Source organism: Dendroctonus ponderosae, unplaced genomic scaffold, assembly GCF_020466585.1.
Source record: "Dendroctonus ponderosae isolate FM_Combo_2020 unplaced genomic scaffold, Dpon_F_20191213v2 Dpon_F_20191213_7, whole genome shotgun sequence".
Taxonomy (NCBI): Eukaryota; Metazoa; Arthropoda; class Insecta; order Coleoptera; family Curculionidae; genus Dendroctonus; species Dendroctonus ponderosae.
In genome coordinates, this window is record NW_026018916.1 from 5,697,006 (window position 1) to 5,719,318 (window position 22,313).

The 22,313-nt window shown below is 34.3% G+C and overlaps 1 protein-coding gene across 1 annotated transcript; it reads right to left on the reverse strand.

Moving 5' to 3' along the window:
* Positions 1-1,011: 1,011 nt before the first annotated feature.
* On the reverse strand, positions 1,012-20,860 carry LOC109539772. The gene is made up of 6 exons (XM_019907753.2): positions 20,581-20,860; positions 3,582-3,678; positions 3,428-3,522; positions 3,195-3,356; positions 2,479-2,640; positions 1,012-2,419 (listed from the first exon to the last, which is right to left on the reverse strand). Exons 1-6 carry the CDS (start codon positions 20,720-20,722, stop codon positions 1,944-1,946), a joined length of 1,134 nt encoding a protein of 377 aa, XP_019763312.2. The 5' UTR covers positions 20,723-20,860; the 3' UTR covers positions 1,012-1,943.
* Between the last annotated feature and the right edge of the window lie 1,453 nt (positions 20,861-22,313).

Here is a 22,313-nt window from a genome sequence, read left to right on the forward strand (position 1 = left end):
ATACTTTAAGTCATTATCAAAATTTTGTGTTTTCCTGATTTTACTGTATTAGGGGTGCATTCAATGTCACGCCGCATTTGAAATCTTAAAATTCTGTATGATTAGTTGGACTACAAAATGACTCAGTTTTTTCAGATAGCTGTTTAAAATTGGACGCAAAAATTTTGAAACTTTTCGAAAATATGTTTGTCGGATTTTTGTAAAAATTTCTCATTTATCTAGGTGAGAACTTTATACTTTTGATTTGAAATTTCTTCAACTGGTTTGATTAACAGGTCGCAGTCGAAGTAATTTACTTAAACTGGATTTTAATCTTAGTGTACACTTTTAATCAAATACAGTAAAAAAGTGTAAATTCTGAGATGATCATTTATAGTCGCATTAATCCCCAATTTATTTGGCAAAATTCAATAGATTTGGGAAAGTTTTGTTCGTAAGAATTTAAATAGGAGTGGAAACGAATTTAAACTGCAATTAGCAATATATAACAGTTTATAAATAATGGTATCAAAACAACACAATAAATGTGTTGATGCACAAACCTTGATTTGAAACAAATAATTCAATACATAAATATCCCGGAAAATCTGGTAAATTTGGGTTTGCCCACAAATGTTAACCACCAGAAAGCGGCTGCAAATCTGGAAATGTTTCAGTATTTTATTCATTTAACCAATTGATTTGTTAAAGGAGTTTTTGTAGAATTTTTTGTTTTTTGACTTATTTAAAGCGATTTAATGCCCTCTGTGAAACAAAGCTCCAAGTTATCTGACTGGCAACAGGTCGATATTGTTCTGTTTCTGCTCGCAGTTTTGTGTAGGAAGTCGTTATTGATGAAATATGCCACAAATTCGCACAAACCATTTTGCAGAATTCTATCAGCGATAAGTTTTACACGGTGTCTCAGTTAAACAAAAATAATTTTTCATTTAAAACCGGATCGAAATAAATATCAGAAGGTATGTAAAATACCAGTAAAGTATTTGCCGAAATAAATAATATACTTATATAATTATAAAAAATAAAATTTATTTAGCTACAATACACTTGACTTGTCATGGATTCAACAACAGTTTCCTTATACCTAAGGCGATTTAAATAAAGATTAATTGTTCATGCAGGCTGGTTGAAAGGTAAATATGTATGCAAAAATAGCCAAAACTAGATCATGGTCGGTTGAGGTAAGGTCTTTGCCAGCTTCACACATGTTTCGACTTGCGTTGGTGCATTTAGGTGCTGCCTTTGACACAAATCCTACTTTTGCTAGTCGTTTCATTGTCAATGTTTTTGCCGGTTTTATATATTTTTCGTGCCACTAGTGGATTCTGTAACTTTAACTGTACTAATTGGACTGATGGTGGAAAACAAGTCATTTGTCTCAGCCCTTAAACATTAGCGAAACTAATTAAATACTAGGCTAGAGCGTATATCTTATTCTTATTAAATTTATCTTAGTTACTAAATTATCAGTCAAAATAGCTGTGTAACAATTATTAACAACGCTTCTTAAAAATACCATGGCTCATCCAAAGCAGCAGTTATTGAGTGTGATTTGGGATGAGGGAAAACGGAAAATAAATGATCTATTGCTGGCTGGGATAAACGTCTGACGATATATGCAAAAGAGATATACAGCAGTTTATCTGTTTCCAAAATTTTTCCGTTTAATACATGCTAGTAGGCTGGTGAGAGGAAGAATATGAATACTCATGAGTTTGTTGGAAACCAAAGTCGAAAAATCCTACATATGTATTTCACTTTTAATCGTTTGAGAGCTGAAGATTGCGAAGGATTCTCTTGCCTTCCATAATACATATGAAGCACAAAATCAGATCGAAGTGATGAGGTGGCTAAAGAAATGCCTATAACTTTACCTGGCTAAGCATGCTAGACTTATTGTTGTAAATTTCAGTAACAATTTGGCCATAAACTAAAACTACTAATCAACTCAGAGCCAGCAGCGGTTCTTTCATGTCTTTCGCTTTCTGCACCTGTCGCGATTCGTGCTTTTTCTCCGGTAGCAGTTTAGCCAACTTGCTCTTCGATTTCGACTGTTTCTTCTCGGGTGGTATTTCGATGATATCGCCCTGATCGAAGGCTGGTAAAAGAGTTAATATCATTCCATTTTCATCATCCGTGTCCGGATCATCTTCGGATGGTTCGGTTTGGTCCAGCAAAGCCAGGCTTTCCAGTATGTTCTTTGGCCGTTTGGCGTCGATTTCGATAGGAAGATTTTTATCGGCGCCTTGCGCTTCTAGTTGAGCATCTTCATAATCGCCCTGTTCTTCCACGGAAGGAACCGTAGTTCTTGTTCCATTTTTATTCGTGTAGACCACAACGTATTGAGAATACTGGCGCTGAGGTGGGTTGTTGATATCGGCAAAGTCGCGGAAGTTTTCAAATTGTTGCTGTTTTTTGGCTGAAAAATACGGAACCGCTTGCGAAAATTCGCAAATTTCTACGATGGATTTCACGTACCTTTCGTCTTAGAATTCGAAGGGTAGTAGTACGATGGTCGTCCATGGCCGTTGTGGAAATAGGAGGAAAAGTCATCAAAACCGGCACCTCCCAATTCACTGTCGTATCCATCCTTCTCGGGGTAAAAGGTTCCTCCTTGGATTACTCCAAAGTTTCCATCTCCTATAACAGGTGACTTGGTAAGGTTTCTAATATGGAAGTCTGAAAATTATTTAATATGGAAGTCTGGTACAGTGGACATATTTTTGGAAAATAACGCACTCCTGAATTTTAAATGAATTTGGAATTTACTACTGGGACTCACTGTATAATTGTGCTGTTCTCAACTTCATCTGGAACTAGAAGTTTACTGTTCTTTGGTTTGAAGCAACAATATATTGCAAACCGCTTCCTCAGTGTCCAGAAAACGAATTTGCAGTACAATAAATTGATAAATATCGATTGCATGTTCCTGAAGGGACGAATAAGGTATCCCTAAATAATCTTCCTCACTCGGAAAGAATGTGTATGGAAATACGCGATTAAATATTCATATGTTACTTATGATTAATACACTGAAACTAAAATTTTTGGCAAAACCCGCTGTGTTCTTCGTAAAAAGTGTTTATATTTTCCGACGATTTAAAATAGAGAAACCATCCTGGTCCTCATAAGGATCTTTCTGAGATCAACTTGAGAGAGTTTTAAATCTACATCTGTTTTTTATTGAGTTTCACCTAAAATCGAAGCTGCATTTTCTTTGACTTGCTGTTGAGGTTGAGCTTCAGCCTTAACCTCTTGTTGCTGCTGCCTCACATAGGGTTTGTATCCATTAGCCTTCGGATGATTGTAAGCTAAATCCTGTTGAGCTGGTGGGTCGTTTCGTTGACTGTAGGCACCTGGGAGATCATGATATATTTATGCACAATTCTACTATTAATTTTCCTGTTTGTGGTTCGTTGATTGATACCTTCTTGTTGATGGTAAATATCGTGAAATACTGGTCTGGAATGTCCTGAAGTGGGATGACCGTATGGATCATAGGAACTTGAAAATGAGGGAAACCTGGCAAGGGTATCAATTAAGACACTTTGCTTTTTGCGTGTTTGCTAGTCATATTTTACCACTCTCCAGTTTCAAAGCTGCTGGCAGCCACTTTGTGATCAGGTTCAACTGATTCCATGTACATGTCGGAATCATCTTCGGCTTGTGGGTTGGATGCTGCAACAATTTCTCTAAATTAGTCTTCGTTAAATTGGGCGATGATATAACGAGTGGCTGTTTTCAAAATCAATGTCTTAGATAATTAAAAATTTACATCATTTCCTTCTTAGCAGCTGGCCATTTAGCAACAAGTGAAAATAAGTGATGGAAAGACCAATTTAGCCGTCAAAAAATCTCGCCTACGCATTGGTAAAGGCCTAAATTCCTACATCTAAATGAGGGTTATTATCATAGACGCTGTTCGATGGCGCAGCCTAAACTCGAATTTTAAGCATCCATTGTGTCGAAATGTTGGCATTGTTTCACACGAACTGATTGCAGAATTTAACAACTTATTAAAATTACCAGCATATCAGATAATGCATCGAGGAAATAGTGTGTAAATACTTCGGTTAAATGGGTTGCACTCTACTTCAATTTCTTCACTTTATTCTTTTCCTCAGCTTATTTCCTAATTAAATATTTTGAGTGTTGCACAACAGCGACAGTCCCTCCAAGTAACCAAACCTAAACTTAAAAAATCCAAAGGATAATTGGCTAGGAGTGACTGGAAACTTATCCCATGATCGAGTTGATCAATTATTAATTAAAATCAGTCAAGTTTCAGGCATGCATAAAACTCAAACGCAAAATACGGCTTTAATCAAGCAAAATGCAACGCACGTAATGCATGCATTGTTGGAAACACAAAATTTCTTGCAAATGTAAAATCTAGTACAGATTCCACGGTTTGTAATTCTTTGTTTTGAGCTAATTCACGTTGACTGTCACGAGGCTGAACGATTGATTAATCCGCAGGTTACTTAACTTGGGTACTAAAAGTACCCTACAGAATGATAATCAAGTTTCAACCGGTTGTTGCAATATTCAGCAAACTGTCGAATCGCTATTTAAACGGCCATTGAAAAGCAACGTTTTAGGTGTTTTTCGATCGGAAGTAAATATATGGAGAAAGTACTTGTACTTCGGTTCGGTTTAAACAGAAAAATCGAATTTGTAAAAGGAAGAAAGTGCTTTCATTATTTGCAAGAAGCAGGAATAGTTTATTAATAATTATTGAGTTGTGCAGGTAAATGTTTTTCGAGTATCGGCATAATTAATCAAACTTTCAATAGTTTTAGAGCCTGAGTTATTTTTAGCTTGGATTAACGACCGCATGAAAGGTGTAGCTTTAAGAATGTCAATTTGTCGCGCTTTTTTCAACTGTCCAAGACAATTTTCTTGTTCTTGGAGGGCTCATCTTTTGAACAAAAATTAGCTTTTTTCAAAATTCGAAAGTCTATTATAAGAGCCGTAAAGGCAGCAAAAGTCAAAATATTTCGAAAAAAGTTGAGACTTGAGCGTTGCGAACTGAGTAAATAAATTTTTAAATCTTAATTTTTGATAAGCAAATACAGTTCTTAGATATTTTGGGTTAATTTGGGTTAGTTTGGTTTAGTTTGTGCATGGCAGCAAGTACTGGACTTGGAGCAAGCTGCAAGTTGGAGAAAAAGTTGGGATTTTTTCGTGTCTAGAAACATTATATGGGTCGTTGCGCAACTTTAGAGCAAACATTTTCTAATTCAGAACTCGAAAATAGGCCATAGAGGCCCTCAAAGTRMAAAAATTGCAAAAAMTTGATTTTCGGASAGTTTGTAAAATATTGAACTTTMTTWAATAAAAAGTSGCAATTYRCAWGTTAACAYCACGGCCACTCATTTTTAAAATGTAGAATTTCTCAAATATTTCTAGAGCGGAGCATTTGGGWTCAGAAACTTTAMGGTCAATGATGGAAAAAGAAAATAACCATTTTTCAACTTTTGTTTTTGATTTATTTTATACGGGTAATAAACGTTGGTCTAAAGATGCAYGATTGTCAAGATATCGACATCCAAGGTTGTACATGAAATGTATTGAATCGTGACTATTGTCTTGTATGAAATTTGATGAAAAAGTTGAYTTTGATGGTTTTTTCTTATAATTRTTTCCACTTGTTGTTTTGTATATRTTCTTTTAATKATSAATTTTCTCTGAATTTTCTGACAAGTCAAGTGGATTTTGRAAATAAAAGCCAAATAAAGAGAATGCAAATAAATACAAAAAATTATATTTGATTAAATTTAATGACTTCCTTCCGAAATRAATTAGCGACAATTTTTACAGACAACATCTAGGAATTGTTGACTGTCCTTCGTCTAATARCGATMATACTTCCATGGTTGATTTGTTATGTTATCCATTRAACTGCATTTTTTTSCAAATCACTTGCGGGATGAAGAACAGTACAAAATGTAAAYAAAATTTMCRGTCAASATTRATCGACTTCCATACTTTGAAAACGTAAATTTTGMCATTTTTATGATGGGAAGTGARTAAAACRTAATGCRCATAACTTTATGAAAGCGCATGTTAAATTATAGTCTTAATTGAAAAAAAAATTAGAAAACATTTTGTGCGTTACTCTAGATGGAGTTTGAAGACACTTTGCGATTTTTCCTCATGTTCATATAAGAAATAAATGTCTGTAAAACAAAACTCCGATTTAACGCACTTATGACAAGTTCAGTGTAGTTAAAGCTATACGTTTTCATTGACAATCTTTTCACAGATTTTTTAAAGAAAATTGAYATATYTAATCTATAATCTATATTTGCTTSATAAATTCTAAGCGCGCCTATTTTTTGGAATYAGTTCTAATGCAATTATAATCGTTTTAAAATAAGCACATACCGTTTGTATTAGATGCTTCACTTTACACAGATTTTAAATATTAACTACACATTGATTGATGTGTTTCTATACTAGAATTATGCCACCAAAGTATGTTAAGAAATCATTTAAAAAGCTTTCGAAGCGCTGTGCAATTGATAGCAAGCGTGTTTTCAGCAGGTTCATTTTGTAAGCCAATATTTCATCTTATGAAGAAGTTCCTTAAGCTGCACCTTGGAAATTTTGATCAAATGTACGATGCTTCGCCCCTCAAGCAGTTTGTTCAAATGCCACCAACAGTTTCAATTAAAACAGCAAATAAAAATGTCGACCTGTCCAAGAAATTTCGGATAAAAATCCTGCCAAAACTCAAAATCGACCTCAAGGTAAAGAGTAAGTGGTCATGCGACCGGTTGTTATTTTAAAAACGATCATCGAAAAAAACTTGAGCACGCAAAAAACTTGTACAAGTATTCTATATGTAGAAAAATAAACCGGTAATAAAATCCAGGAAATCCTACCTTTCATATAAAATACTAACGAATCAATTAAAAGAGATCACTATAATTGCCCCTGGATATCCATAATTAGATGGTCTTAGACATGAATACTCATGTCCACCCGGAGCAGTTAGTTCTCTTTAAAGAGTATGCTGTTTTTACCTTTCACTTTGCACGAGGAAACACAATTCGCTTACAATCAGATGCAGGCAATGCCAGTCGTAAAAAGTAATGACATTTTTCTCCATATATATTCATCTCACTTAAAAGGAAAAGCTTTGCATGTCGATTAGCTGGAAGTGACCAGCGGAATCGACTTAACGAATAATTGCATGTCATTAGTTATGTTACAAAGTAAGAAATCAAAAAAAGGTTTTTCGATTATTTCATGGAGTAGTAGACGTTCAGTACAGTACATGTGTCTTACGTAGGCCAGGTATGGTTCAAAGTAGGATATTATTAATAATAAAACTTTGATTAATTGAAATGATATTGAAAGTGAATGACCCGTATTTTACCAAATAGCTTCAGGTGCCTTTACAAAGCAAATTGTTCAGTCACTTATTTAAATACAATGGCACGAAAAGACAAGTAGTTTCTTTGGATGGTGATTTCATGCAGGACACCTTAGCTTGCTCCCCAATGGATCATGCCAATAAATTTAAATTTCAAATCGCCAAAGTGTTGCTTAATTTTTTTAAGTTTCTCTCGCCTGTTGTTCGTGTATGAAACGCATTAACGTAGAGTTAATAAATTTGGTATGAGCTAAAACATCACCATCATCAATCCAATAAATTCGCCAGATATCAAGATGAATAGAATGTTAAAAAGTGAAACTTGAGACTGAAAGAAAGTTGTATAACATGACCGCGGTCGCCTGTTCATCGGATATTTATCGCGATCTGATAAAACACGAAAAGTCCCTGTATACATTAGTTTTCAGACATGTATGGGTTGGCATACTTTTCATCATCAAGAGGCACATTGTAATGCTATACCACATCATTTTATTGTTCTTGCCGACTACGGCAAGATACATCATATTTTGTAATGGAGGCTTTTGTCAATTTCTCAAACACAATTTCAGACAGCTTATCGATTTTTGCAATCGCGACAACAGATTAGATGTTTTGAAAAAATCGCGTTTATATTACGTAAGTTATCGCTTTGAACACACCTAGTTCAGTTTTGGAGTTTAAGACAATAAAGGATTCATTAGCTAAAAAGTAATTTAAAATGTCTAATTTCCCTTGTCCTCTTTGCTCATTTATATCAAAGTGACTGGCCAAATTTTCAGATTGATTAATTCTGAGTTATCTAAAATACCGGATAACGTGACTACATCATCATTTTCATCATAACAAGTTTTCACTGAAAAATTCAATCACTGTGCAAATTTAAATTCTTGCAGATTTTCATAATTTTCACCAAATGCCCAAATCACAAAATATTTAACATTAAACTTTTGCTGTGACGGATCAAATAATTTGGTCAAGTTTCATACAAGATATCCCAAAATACACGTATTAAAATTCATGAATTTAGAAAAGTTTACGAGTTTAAATTGTTTGCAATAGATGCGATCAGTTCAGCTGCACAAGCGGGGTTTCTACTGGAGTTTCTAATTTACTTAGTAAAAATATTTGGCCTCATGTGGCTTCAACACATCTGAAGATGCAAGTCACATGTGCTTGCAAAACGTCGGCAAGTGATGTTTTCCACGACGATCTAAAAGCCCGACAAACTTACAAGTTTCTTTGTTAATAATTGACTGTATTTAGGTGCAAACTTCCCGTTTAACGAAAATATTTGCCTTGTATTTTGGGGTTTTTTCTTAATATCTCGATGCGATCTCTGCGAGTCTGTTGACCATCTAATGGCTCTAGCTTTTTTTATTTCATGAAATGAATCAAATCTTAAGCCAACATGGATTCTATTCATTATAAAAATACACTACAGTCCCAAATTCTGTAAGTTTAAAGGCGTTTCTGTGATAAAACGGCATTGATTTTCCTTTGGTTCACCCTGTTTGAAATCAATTTCAAATGCAAATGTTGCAATTTGTAACACATGTCACCAGAGGTATTATCTATAAACACCTAAACAGATGAAAGATAATCATTGTGCGTTTCGCAAGCTCTTCTAGCCACGCTATTGCAGACTAAATCTAAATATGTCGATAATCTAATCACGGGACTTTTACTTTTGCATATGCAGAATTCAATATTTCACAACTAATTTGAATAAATGCGATGGTATTATTTGAGTCTTTGTTGGGAGTTTTGCCGTTCATCGGTGGTTCGTGTGGACCTCATTATTACAGGAAAAACAGCCGTAGCATGGAAAATTAGCTTTTATAACTATTCATTTTCTCTTCACGACATGAAGCGTGCGTTAATCATGTACATCTGTTTCTGAAAACTTTAATAGTTACTTAGTGTACAAGACGCCTGAAGACAATTCTCAGAACAACGTGTGTGCTTGGAAAAAGACTTCCTTAATTCCTATTACCTAACACTTAGATGGATTAGAGAGCGTTTGCATGAAAATTGTGGGCGATCTACAATAAAAAAAGCGATTCAAACATCACTAAATACGTAATTAGGACTTTTCCAGGATGATTTTCCCAAAACAAAAATTTGAAGGAAGAGAAAATGTTGCAATTTTCTCGTGAGACTAGTGAGAGTTCAAGATAATTTCTTCACAGCCAATAAATCATTTGCCAGTCAAGTAATCAATTCAATTCGAGCATTAATATGTATGGTTTAATGTTACATTTGACCAGATAGGGAAACTGAATTAGCCGACAAAACGATTTCCTTTGCGACATTCTTCGGTTGTCATTACTATGCAATAATGACTGCATGGCAATTTTACGTTGGGTAATCTTGGGTTTCTTGTCATGGGATATGCAAGAGCAATTGATACATGCTTCTTACCAGCCATTAGAAGCGCCTTATTGATTATAAATCGCCCAATCTTTAGAAAATAATAACAGATCTCGACTGTGTTCCGTACAGGGTCATTAAATGAGGCAATGTTCTGATGATCATCAAATCTCGTATGAAATTGCATTGAAAACCTTACTTTCACACAACTGACTTTCAATCTAATTATCGCACAGAGTTAGTGGGAACATTTTATAAAGCTTACTTTTTTCGGACAATTGTTTTATTGGCTTTCAGGCATTGCCGGATTTGACGGATGCAATTTCACTCATTCAATTAACGAACCAAATTGCACTACTAATTGACTACGGTATTGGTGTGCAATTGTTTGCTTTTGTTTTTTTAGTTGATTCACTTGTTTTGCGCTATTTTGTGGGCATTTAATTATCCAAGCTACAGTTATTTTGTATTCAAAAAACAAACCATTTGTGGTCCATTCTAATCGACACAACAACGGCTTGGTGTTTAAAGTTTTTTCAGTTTGTTCACTTGAACAACATTGTAGATTTCAATACAAAGCTTAAGGAAATAAACAATAATATTCTTGTCCATCCTGAAGAATCTCACGGCCTTCGAGCGACATACAAGAAAGCTGGTTTGTGTTAGGCATCAAGTGAACAATGAATAAATCTATGTCTAATAAACGCAAACAATAATAGCATTGTTGGTAGTTAGCACTTACGCAAAATATATCTAAACACATTCGTAATAGAAAATGTGCAATATTTTATTCATTTAATTGTCTTTTATGCACCAGTTATTTTTCCAACTGCATTGCACAACTTATCATCCGTTTGCAAATTTTATTCTTGTTTGTAGGGAATGTAGGCAGTGGAAATAAGAAGAATGTTTATTCAGGAAAGTGTTTAATCGCACATAAATGCATCGGTTGCTTACATTTTCATGACAACTGACAAAGAAAGCCGCTTCTATTGGTACCCAGATCCTAATGGTGAAAACAAAAACATATGAAAACATCCCGGAGTATTTGCAAACTTATTTTTTGAATGGAACTATAAATCTAAAATCTAAATAAACTTAGTGAAACATGAGGAGAATGAAGAAACACACAGACAATTATCAATAGTGGCGAATGCATTTGAAGCTTCCTGTATATTTTCGAATGTTTCAAAAGCATTTTTTTTTCATAAAATGTTTTCTTAAAACAATCTTGAAGTTCAATCCGATTATTTCCTTAAACCATACCTTTTAATGCTGATTGCAAGTCGTAATGTCATTGTAACAGCAGAAAAAAAGATCATTTTTTACTCAAGACAATTGAAAGTTTTTGTGAAATCACATCGACAAAAACCGTTCCAACAAAGCTTTGACAACATTATGATTGGTTCCAACGATTGTTAGCTTATCCACAATTTGAATTGCTTCTTCGATTTGAAATCTATAGAAAAAAAAATGTCGTAAAATTAAATTAAGTCTCTTTCTCTATCGATGCAAATCAATTTATTATCATGCATATCAGTTGTCGCACTTCAAGGTCCTCCGTAACGGCAAATATTGGCAAAACTCGGTTTGTGTGTAACTTTTCTTTTATTTGTATATCGAATTATACCAGCTTCATAATTGCGGTTGGTCTGTTTCGCTTGTTTTGCTTTGCTGGCAAGAGCGATTGCGTAAACACTGCATCTAATCGAGATCGTACTGAATTTGAGTCCTCAATAAATTCACTTGTAACTATCGGTTAGTAACAAGGGCTTTACAAACACTTTTTTCGTTATTTTTGCCTGCTTTTAACTTTTATCAGTTTCATTAGTAGCTTGATTTTATTTGAGTGAAAGTCAATTTTGAAGATGCGAAATTTTAAAGGCAAGAGCGCAGTTGCTTGAAAACTTGTAACTCAGACCAATTTTTTTGAAACTTTCAGCATCGTTACAGGTGCAAGTGTTTTGCCTTTGGATTGTTTCCGAGCTAAGACGCTGCTCAATAGCGAATATAAAGTTTGTGGGTCCATAATAAGGAAAAAATCGTCCGTTGAAGATTGCGACCGCTCAAAAACCGCTCAAAATAAACGAAAAATATTGATTATTTGGAAACTAGAAATGCCGCACGGTGTCTTTTAATTAGCTCGTTGCATTCCTTGTCGCCTGCCGATAAAAATGATGTAGAATTCGATGTATTTTGTATTTTAAGAAACTTGATTTTTTTGAAAAATCGATCTCTTGGTCCCCCCTTTTGAAATTGTTGATCAAAAATCAAAATTACACAACCGTTTTTTTTTGCCCTCATTGGACTGCTTCCGAGCAGTTGGGGTAAGCATCAATTTGAGACCTAGATATAATTATTAATGTTGAGGCCAACATTTACCGAACTGGAAAATATCAGGTTTCTGGGTGATTTTTATGAAACTCTCAGGATCTGTAGAATCAAGTTTCTGGTTCAGATGTGGAGATTTTCAGACTGATGCTTCCTTTGGGATGGAAGATGCGAATTTTTAAAAGAGAGATCGCAGATCAGTCAAAACATCGAATATAAAACTCATATTTAATAATCTGGCAAATCAGAATTCTTATAAAACTTTCGACCTATTTGGTGCCAATTGTTTTCTTTAGATGTGGCAATTTTCAAGTCGATACTTGCTTTACTGTGGAAGATACGAATTTTTAAAGATAATTTGCAATTAAGCAAAAGGGGCCAGTTTAAGACCAGGCCAGAAAGAAATCAGAGTTTTAGACGATTTTTATGAAGGTTTCACCATGTTTATCGGTAAGCGTCTGCTAACGATGGCGGAAATTTCAGGCCTTCAGATCCTTTAGTTTGGAAGATGCGATTTTTGAAACATAAAAGTTAGGTAAAAATGTCCATTTGAGACAAATATTTATTGATGTGATGATATGAGAACGACCCACGGCTACCAAGCTGGCAAAAATCAGGTTTGAGGCAATTTTTTTAAAATTTTCAGCAGTTTCACAGTCAAGTGTAGACTTAAGATGGGAACAATTTCTAATTGCGAATTGCTTTATTTTAGGACATGCAAATTTTTAAAATAGACAGTTTAAAACAGACAGACACTGGGGAAATACTTCGATTTTGAGATCCACATTTACTAAACTGGAAAAAAATTGAATTGAAGACGATTTTAATTTAACTTTGAATATCTTTAGAGTCTAGTATCTAGGGATGGTAAAAAATGTAAACTGCTACTGGCTTTGGTTTGGAAGATGATACTTTTTATAGGAGAGAAAGCAGTGGGGAAAAATCAATTTTGACACGCACATTTACCAAGCTGGCAAAAATCAGTCTCCTGCTAAATTTGTATGAATCCATTGCTCGTCGTTACAGTTAGGTGTCTTCAACGGATTATGAAATGTTTAAATTGCTGCTTCTTTTAGCTTGGAAGATACGAATTTTTGGGAAAAAGAGTTAATACGAAAAAATGAACATGTGGTTCGAAATATCACGTCACTATTTCCGTAAACCAAATCTTAGCCGAAAAACGGAACTTAAGAAAGAAACGAAAATTAAAGCTCCTATTTCCACTAAAACTAAATATAAGCAAATCACATCCTGCCACTACAAAGAACATTTTGAAACCCCTCTATATATTCAGCAAACTCTTTTGTTTAAAATTCCGGAATTTGTGAGACTGATTTGATTGATTCCGGGTAATGCTAATCACCTGAACAGATTCGGACATTGCCAAACTGTGTCTTTTGTTTTAGCTGTGAGGAGTGTCGCAAGAGCAAAATCCTTTTTTTCATTTTCTTTTATTTTAACTAGTCGGCGTTAAGAGTCGGCGGACGTGATTCATTTCGCGGCTAACCTGCGAGACACCGCGTAATTTCATGCACTATTTGCTCACTTTTTGTTACCATATATTAGGTAATCAATCCGGCTGGTTATGAATCTGGATTGTGGGATGGCTGAACTCGTTGCCGCCAAACCACCTTTTTACGCTAACGTGCCAATAGCTACAGTTGAAAACAAAAAAATGGAGTAAAATGAGAAATGAACACCAGAAAAAATTGTCATTGCTGAATGAGATTGTTCAAATGTAGTAATTCATTGTTAAGAAAAAGGATCTATACCGATCCAGTACATTTAGAAGCATCAATATAAATTAGGTAAATTTTCAAATTAAGGTTCCCAATTTGCCGTTCAATTTGCAAATTTCTTCCAAATGGTTCAGACCCGCCTTACGCCACTTAACACATACTCAATGCGTAAAATTAGATATTTGTTTTTGGTCCTATTTGAAACCGCAAGACCAAATTGGTGATAGTGCACATTCTTTGGTGAATGGACTTATTCCATGGTTGCGTCACCTTTCAGTTGGTGCATGTTGCGCAATAAACTCAGCTCAAACTAAGCCCACATTTCAGCTACAGTAAATATTGACCAAACCATCTAAAGCTCATAACTCAATGGTTCGGCCTATAATAATATAAACTAACGTGTGTACTTTTAATTTTCTTAAGAACCTGTTTGGTACGGAAACGGCTACTCATTCGTATCCTTCACACAATAAAAAGAAAGTGAGCTGGCCATTAATAATTTCTTCTTTGCGTTTCGGTTATATAATTCCGGATTATAGCTGTACGATCATTTATCACTATTAATTTTGTATAAATCTGCTTGAGAATTAAAGATAACTCAATTGTAATAGTGCTTTTTGAAAATGGGTCAGTTTTACTAGTTGTAACTTCAATTATATTTGTTAAGTAACGCTTTAATTGGAACTTTGATGATGGTTATCAGTAGTTATAAATCAAATTGTATAGGAAGCACAATCTTGATATTAATGGCCTAAAAGGCTCCAAAATTTAATGAAGATAATGGTTGAATATTATTCCACCCTTTGACATCATTAAACGATTATTGAATGAAGCTGACGACAGGAATGTATTCAAACATTTGCATCATTAACATATTAATTGATAATATAAACTTTAATAGAAGGAAAATTGTCTCAACTTTTCATGACTTGTACGTATTTCATTTAAATTTTTATTTTCTGTAGAAAAAGGCTATCGATTAAATTTTTATGATGCAAGTGTTTTAAGTTTGAAGGGGCCAATGAACGCTAAAGCCAGTTTTTCTTTTGCAGCTTTTTGTGTATTCTTCAACAGTTTCTGTTAATTATTTTGTAAATCAATCAAATTGTCCAGATCCGTATCAACAATTTACATATTTTTGTTTAACAAATCAATTTCATAATGTGTACTAAATAAACAATTCCTTCGGACGTGTTTCAGCTCGATCTCATCATTATTCGCCTTACATAACCGTTGTGTACATAGTTTGTCACGGTCGATTTGCATGCCAAAATTCAAGACGTTTCAAAACGAAAAGAAATCCGATTTAATCGGATTAAAGAATATCGCTTTTCCTAATCGATAATCGACGAACTATTATCAAATCGCCATGCATTATATTTTTTATAATAGCTTCCTTGTGTGGTAATCGATGTCAACGTCGATATTGAGCAACTGGCACGCTCCATACTGGGTTAATCTCTATATTTTCCGCTATTAATTGTTATTAATAAATTAGACGCAAAAATGACGGATTATTAAATGAGTTACAGAGTGGAACGACGTAATCCAAGCGATGTTATCTATGAGAATTCGTAATTACAATTAAAATTGCCCATGTATAAAGGGGTCAATGTAAAATTGTTAATTTTTTTGTAATTATCTAAAAAAAGAAACGGTTGAAGCAAAGGCAGAAATCGCCGTTTTGAAAGACTCCTGCAACATTGAACATTTTCGATATGCTTTGGTTTTTATATACGTTAAATGCTTTAGAAAATGTGTTTAATTATTATCTTCGTACTGCTCAGCTATCTCGCTGATAATTAAGCCTGGAAATATTTACACATCTTTTATAAACCATTTAGAGACCGCCAATCAGGGTAACCAAATGTAAATTGAAATTAAATTGTGGAAAGATTTAAATACAAAAATTACATGTATGCAATTGACAAAATGTGAAGACAATGTTATTGTCAAAATGAGATAATTTTGCTTGAATATAAATGAAATGTAACTGTTATTATTTACTATTTTTCTCTATTAAAAAGTGACAAAGTCCTATTTCAATTTTAAAAACATTTATACAACTGTGCATAATTGTGTGTCGAAAGGCTTTCTAAAGGCAGCAAATTTTAGTGTCTAATATGAAAATTTTAGAACTTAAAATAATTATTAAGACAGACAAAAGCATCAAACAAAACTCTCTTTAACATAGTTATACCTAACAATTCTCTTGCATTTGGAAATTTCTCATGTAGAACAACGCGTTATATTTTTTGCGAAGTAATAATTCATATTACTGAAATATTTTTAACCATGAAGGTTTACCCAAATTGTAATATACCAAGCTTGGTGTGAAGACAATGTAAAAATTTGCCTCTTTGTGCGTTGAAAATGGGTTGCGTTAATCGAAGGTGTTGGCGTAACTCGAAGGACGACGATTAAGCAATATCAATGTAGAAATTGACCATTTTTATTGTTATCAGTAATTATTTCGCATGAAACAAAGCCATACACCCATTAAGTTTACTTAGAACATCTGCTAAGTTCTGCATTGCAGAACGATATTTTTCGCAAGTGAACTTGCATGCAGGGTCGGATCCACCTTTCAAGCTATGTAGTAGAAATTCAACCTTTTATTGTTTATGAAATTATAAAAATTATCTGCAGTCGATGGTTGGTCAAGAGAATTGAAAATTTGATTCAGTCATAGCAATATGAGATAGGAAATTCGAGTAGTGTTGACTCAAGAAGCGAAATTTCAATATCAGACACTTAGGTGCAAGATTATTCCAAAATTTCATGTTTTGTGTCCAGTTTTTGCTCATTTCACTGAAGCAAAATGAGCCGGAACTCTAATTTTTACGTCATTCCAGAGTACACTAAACGGCTTTTTTTGATGCAGTGAAATAATTTTCTTTAATCCGGGAAATTCTGTCACTTTTCTGCTTTCGGGTCAATTTCATTTTGCAGGAAAACGAAACGATTTTGGTCACATGTTCACATCAAGACTTTACGTTCTACATGTAGGTAACCCCAAAAGCAGCTTTATGTGGCATTTAAAAACTAGAAACAATTTATTATGATACAATTCTCCTACTTGGTCGATAATTACAATTATTTTATTACTTTTGTTTAGGTCTTGTGCATTAATTAAAATCAGGAACTTTTGTATATTTAATTTCCAGTCGATTAATTTATCAAGGACGGAATGAGAATGAAATATTGATTGTTAAAAAGTGGCTAAGTATTGCATTTGTTGCATGGTAAACGTTTAAATTGGATTTTACTTAAAGGCACGACTGATACATATGTTTTGCATGTTCCGAAATTTAGTGTGATTTGGACATTAAAAGCGATTTTCTTTTGGTAATAACAACAACTAGGTCAAGTGGATGTATGTCTTGCCAAATATGTTTTAATTATCGGCGGTTTACATAAGAAACTATTCGAAAAAAGTGGATTATTTCTGTTTTTATTCATTCGAAACCTTTTTGCTTTGACCTAATCAAGTACAGATTTCAGGACCTGTTTTGGGCCTATTAACTTTCCCTGTACTTGCCTACATCAGAAACTCTTGACGGCCCTGATGGCATCATCATGTGAAACATTATCATACAAGTTTCACTGTTCTTCATTCTTTTGTGCCTTTTTAGCTGTTCTGCATTGCTAATTGCTCCAGTTTGCAAAATTGCAAATACTGAAGAGAGGGAATTTTGTTAGGGAATAATATCATAAAACATCTCCCTTCCTAGATTCTAAAACTGGTTCAATTTTGATATTGTGAAAATTTTGAGGTTTCATTTCTATTCATTTTGCCGCTTATCAATTTTCAAAAATAAATAGAACTAAAAATCTCTAGTTGATAAACGAATAATCCCATTGCTCAATAAGTGTAAATGCGGAGTGGCTATAAGTTTTTCCTTCCAATGATTCTGATCTGCTGAAGACTTTCAAGGAACTGATCTCATTCCATTCATCTGCATCATCAACCTGGATAAAATCTTTCGCACCATTGATGCCGCATGCGAAAGCAATTCTCCAATGCGACTAGTGAAGGCCCCATCATAGATCAGTAACATAGAATCAATTTTTCCTGTTCTCACGATCCGTTGATCGTATCAGCCAGCAATTTTAATTAAGTATGGTGCTTTAAATCTACGTTGACTGCATTTGCGACGTGGTTCTCATGTTGGTGCACTCCCATGGAATCGATAAATGTCAGCAAACCTCTTTCAAAGGTCCGCTTATTGAGAAACCATTGCTATTGACTGGCTTTGCCTGCAAAGCAACATTGACCTAGGTCTATTAACGTACACAGCCCGAAGGTGTTAAATTAAAGACTTTGTTGGAAATGTTAAATTCTCAAGTGTTTCACTCGTCTGCCTAGGTGGAGCAACCGAGATCTGCTTGTTTAGATGCGTTGGTATAATTTTGCTTCAATTGGTTTCAGATTGGGTCATCAGCAGTGGATGGACTAGGAATGTTGGAGTTCCTACCCAGCCCTGATATGAAGTACTTCAAGGACCGCTGGTGAGTACAACAATATGTTATTCTTCTACTCGACATTCTATTGAAAACAGATGGTAATCACGAATAATTTAGAGAATCACGATTGCATAGAAGGTACGGTTTCATGACTGGCCATCCCACCGCGAGACCTCCAAATTCCTCAGCCCATCTCAGTTCCTCCAAGCCCATTGTTTTGCATGGCAATAAATGTTTCGCCTGCTCAGATCAACTAGGATTACATCTGCTTAAGTCTCTTGCATGGGCTTAAATGTTAACCGACCGCTTATTTAGCCAGCGCCTTAAACTTCCTTCCGGATACCATCAGCACCGCAACTGTTCTAGAGTGTTCTAAATTTTTTTCTCCTCTAATGAGCTTCGACTGTTCCCAATCCAAACACCCACTAGTTCCATGTCCCTAATCAAACAAAGCAATGTTGGGTGCCAAGTTGATCACCTTGCCCTTGCTATTTTATTCAATAGCATTCATGTAGCTGATACATTGTTGCAGGAGAAATCGAACAATCTGGTAAGTTAATCGGAAATGATTGGGTGAATTTTTTAGCAGTTCCGGTTTCTGCTCAAACCAGACAACTACAGGGCGTTAATTAGAGGATGTAAATTACCGGAAGATTAATTGAGCGATGTCTTGGAGATAGTGCGAACTACAAAACGGGTTCGAGTGTTAATTGGAAAGTAGTGTTAGTTTGAGACGGATTTTTATGTTTCTCATATTTTCTTGAAGTTTATTTTATTGAAATTCTCTTAGTTCTTTCGATGGGTTTAAAGGACGAGTATATTCAAAAGATGTTTAGGGAATATTCCGAACATTTTGGCAGTAAAAGGAATTGGGTAGTAAAAAAGTGTTTAAATTTAGCTGTTATCACTAGGGGAATTGGGGAAAATTAATAATTTAATATTACCTTCTAACCAGTTAAGTAAGAGAATTTACTTCAGCTGAAAAGTATAAGATTGTCTAATTTAATTATTTTCGTAGGTTTCATTTGAATGCGGCTTTGCACCAAATAATAATATTCTTGAAGAAATTAATACGATACGTTTTTTAGGAAAGTGTGATAAATTACAAACATATTGGTCTATTCCCTGAAGAATTCAGATTTACCTTCTTTTTATCTCAGAAAACTGTGAGGATTTTCATCAGGTCTTAACAGTATAGAACTAACAATTGAAATAGAAGAAACAAAACAATCAGCGTACTTTTTTAGATATACTAATTAAGAAAAAAAAAACAGTTTTTAAACTTTGGTACATACAAATCGCTATTCAAATTTTAACTCCCATCGCCCGATAATGGTGAAGAAAGGCGCTGTAAAAAATGTATCTAAAGCTATAATAATTTCACCGGAGAAAAAAAATCAGAAAAGAGGTTTACAATTTCATTAAAAAGTCAAATTTATTTGCTGACAAATGTTTTAAAATCTAAAATCTGCAATTAAATCAAAATAAACTTAGGACAAACGGTTTCATTCCATTTATTCCGAGGCTTTCAGACAATATTAAATGAGTAGGTTAGAAGCAAAATTTTAAACGCATAACTTTATGACAAAATTGAAACCACAAGAAACCTAATTTACATATTTTTTACAAATGTAATAAATTTTATATCTGGAAAATATCAAGACCATTAAATAAATAATTAAGGACCAGTCATACATAAAAACTAATACTTATATTTTTTGAAAGAAACTAAAGGCGTTAAAGGCAAGAGTCTGCCTTTATCATATTAACCTTCTATCTATTTTTTTTGTAAATTACAACAAATAGTTAGTAGACGCAAAATGTTACTGGCTTATAACCAAGTTTTTATCTGGATTGGTTTCATCATTACGACCATAACAAACAATGGTTCATAATAAAAATTAAGCAAAATTCAAATTGCTTTTTCACTACTAACGAAAGTATTGAATTGAACTGACTTTTTTGTAATTATGGTTAGGGATTTTGTTTAATTTTTTGTTGTCTGGCATTGATTAAGCTCTGTTGAATGGCTTTACAAACACCGTAAAACCATAAAGGAAAAAACAGTAACAAGCAGTTTGAAAGTGCTTTCATGTCGCCTCCTTAAATAATCGAAAGCATAACAACAAACCTTCAAAACTTTATTAAATGTGGTAAGTGGGTTTGACTCAAGGTAATAAAAACTTCCAGGAAACGATATTTTTTGAAAAATATTACGGCAAATGCCCAACACAACAACAGCGTGAATGGAGGAAAAAGAGATTTTTGGAAATTGTGGTCAGTTACCTTGTTTTCCATTTTCAATGCCTTCTTCAGTCTGCGCCATCACAACACAACACAAAAATCCTATTAAAATCACCTTTAAATCCATGATTGATTCTCTTCTGGGACCAGGTTTTCGAAAAATTCTAAGATACAGTACGAGCATAAAATCGCGGAAAAATCGTATCGAGTCGTACTACTTAAAGTCTACCACTCGGTACCAGTTCTGGCCGCAGACTCGCGACGTCAAAGCACTTTCTACAAGATTTAACACTGAGCACCCGGTGGTGGTTCCGTCGCGAACTTTAGCTTAAGAAGTACCTCGTTGGATTGTTGTCGCTGGGATTTAGCTCAGTCAATTTCTGGTTGGTGGAAAATCAAAGTTTCTGAGCTGGAAAATTCATGTTCAAGTTTCGTGACATGAAAATTTCTTTTTGTAAAATTACGGAAGTTTCACGTGAAAAGTTCTTTCTGYAACTAGTCGCTTTCCGRMTRRTTYTCAASTWGYYGCTYTAYGKAWKATTYTYMMKTTGCTGCTTTCSGTTTTTCAAAWTTTTTTWMAAATTYATAGAWTGYAATCGAGGGCAGGCAAACGAAAGCAAGTTYTGRAGTTTCGTAGAAGAGTCTCGAATTATAAAGGGTTTAATTTTCGAGGAATTTTCGGTAATTTTTTTGAATYTTTCACAATTCTCCGTTGATTTTTGAGATTTTTTACCATTTGCATTAAATACAGCTCTTCCTATTGAGCGGGGTTGTCGAAAATTATTAAAATGTATTCAAGCCAGGTAACCAAAAACAAATTATGAGGTTTTTGTAGAAGAGCCTCGAACCTTTAAGTGTGCAAAATATCAGTTTTCCAGGAATTTTCGTTGATTTCTGAGAATTTTTCACAATGTGCTTTAGAAGAAAGAAGAAAAATAAATTTGGTGGTTTCAGAGACTAGTTAGTCTCGAGTGTTTAAGAGTCAGAAATTTCAGTTTTCACAGGAATTTTCGTTGATTTTTTAGATTTTTTCCAAATTCGCTTGTTCGTATAGAACCATTATTTCCTTGCCGGTGTAAAATCCTTTGGCGAAATAAAATGCGGGTTTCGAAAATGCTATTTCAGTCTAAACCCGGTTGATGAGAGCTAATAAGTTCGAAATAGGTTCTGGGGGTGCCTGAAATTTCACTCTACAGCAATAAATATATTTGGTACTTTGTCCCAAAATACACGCGTTCTCAAGAGCAACACTTGATTATTAAGTCAATGAACACCACCAAAGTAGTTAAATGCTTTAATGCAGTTTGCTTTAAAACGAAAAAAAGTACCGGACTCTATCTCAGGAATGTGCCGTTTGCGCACAGCCCTGCATAATTCAATTCGATTTATTATTATTCGCTTCATTGGCGAAGCGAAGAAGTTCATGTACCTCCGCTGGTAAGAGTCAGGCAGTCAATACCTTTGCATGATGGTACTGTTGAACTCCAGCTCAGCTGAATGTAGAATAAAGCTGATATTTTCCTAAACGATGTTATTTGAAGCCGATTTGCTTTAAATTTAAACGATGTGTGAAGCCATTAAAACACTCCTTAAACTATTAAAGGCTTTCGGATTCTCACCTTCATCAACTACAATTAGCGGGACCATTGGACGTGTTAACAACATAACGAATTCGACAATGTGTGTGCTTAATTTTAAATAATTCCGGATAATAACGACAGTATAAATTGCAAATTTTTATCCGAAGATTCTTTGATTGCGCGAACAGTTCATGT

Bases quoted from the DNA above. Each gene is read 5' to 3' on its own strand.
- LOC109539772 (XM_019907753.2), bottom strand. From the start codon at position 20,722: ATGCTCGTACTGTATCTTAGAATTTTTCGAAAACCTGGTCCCAGAAGA. The intron at 2,641-3,194 runs GTGAAACTCAAT...CACCTGTTATAG, and splicing joins AAATGCAGCTTCGATTTTAG to GAGATGGAAACTTTGGAGTA. The intron at 2,420-2,478 runs GTACGTGAAATC...CGTATTTTTCAG, and splicing joins TTCGAATTCTAAGACGAAAG to CCAAAAAACAGCAACAATTT.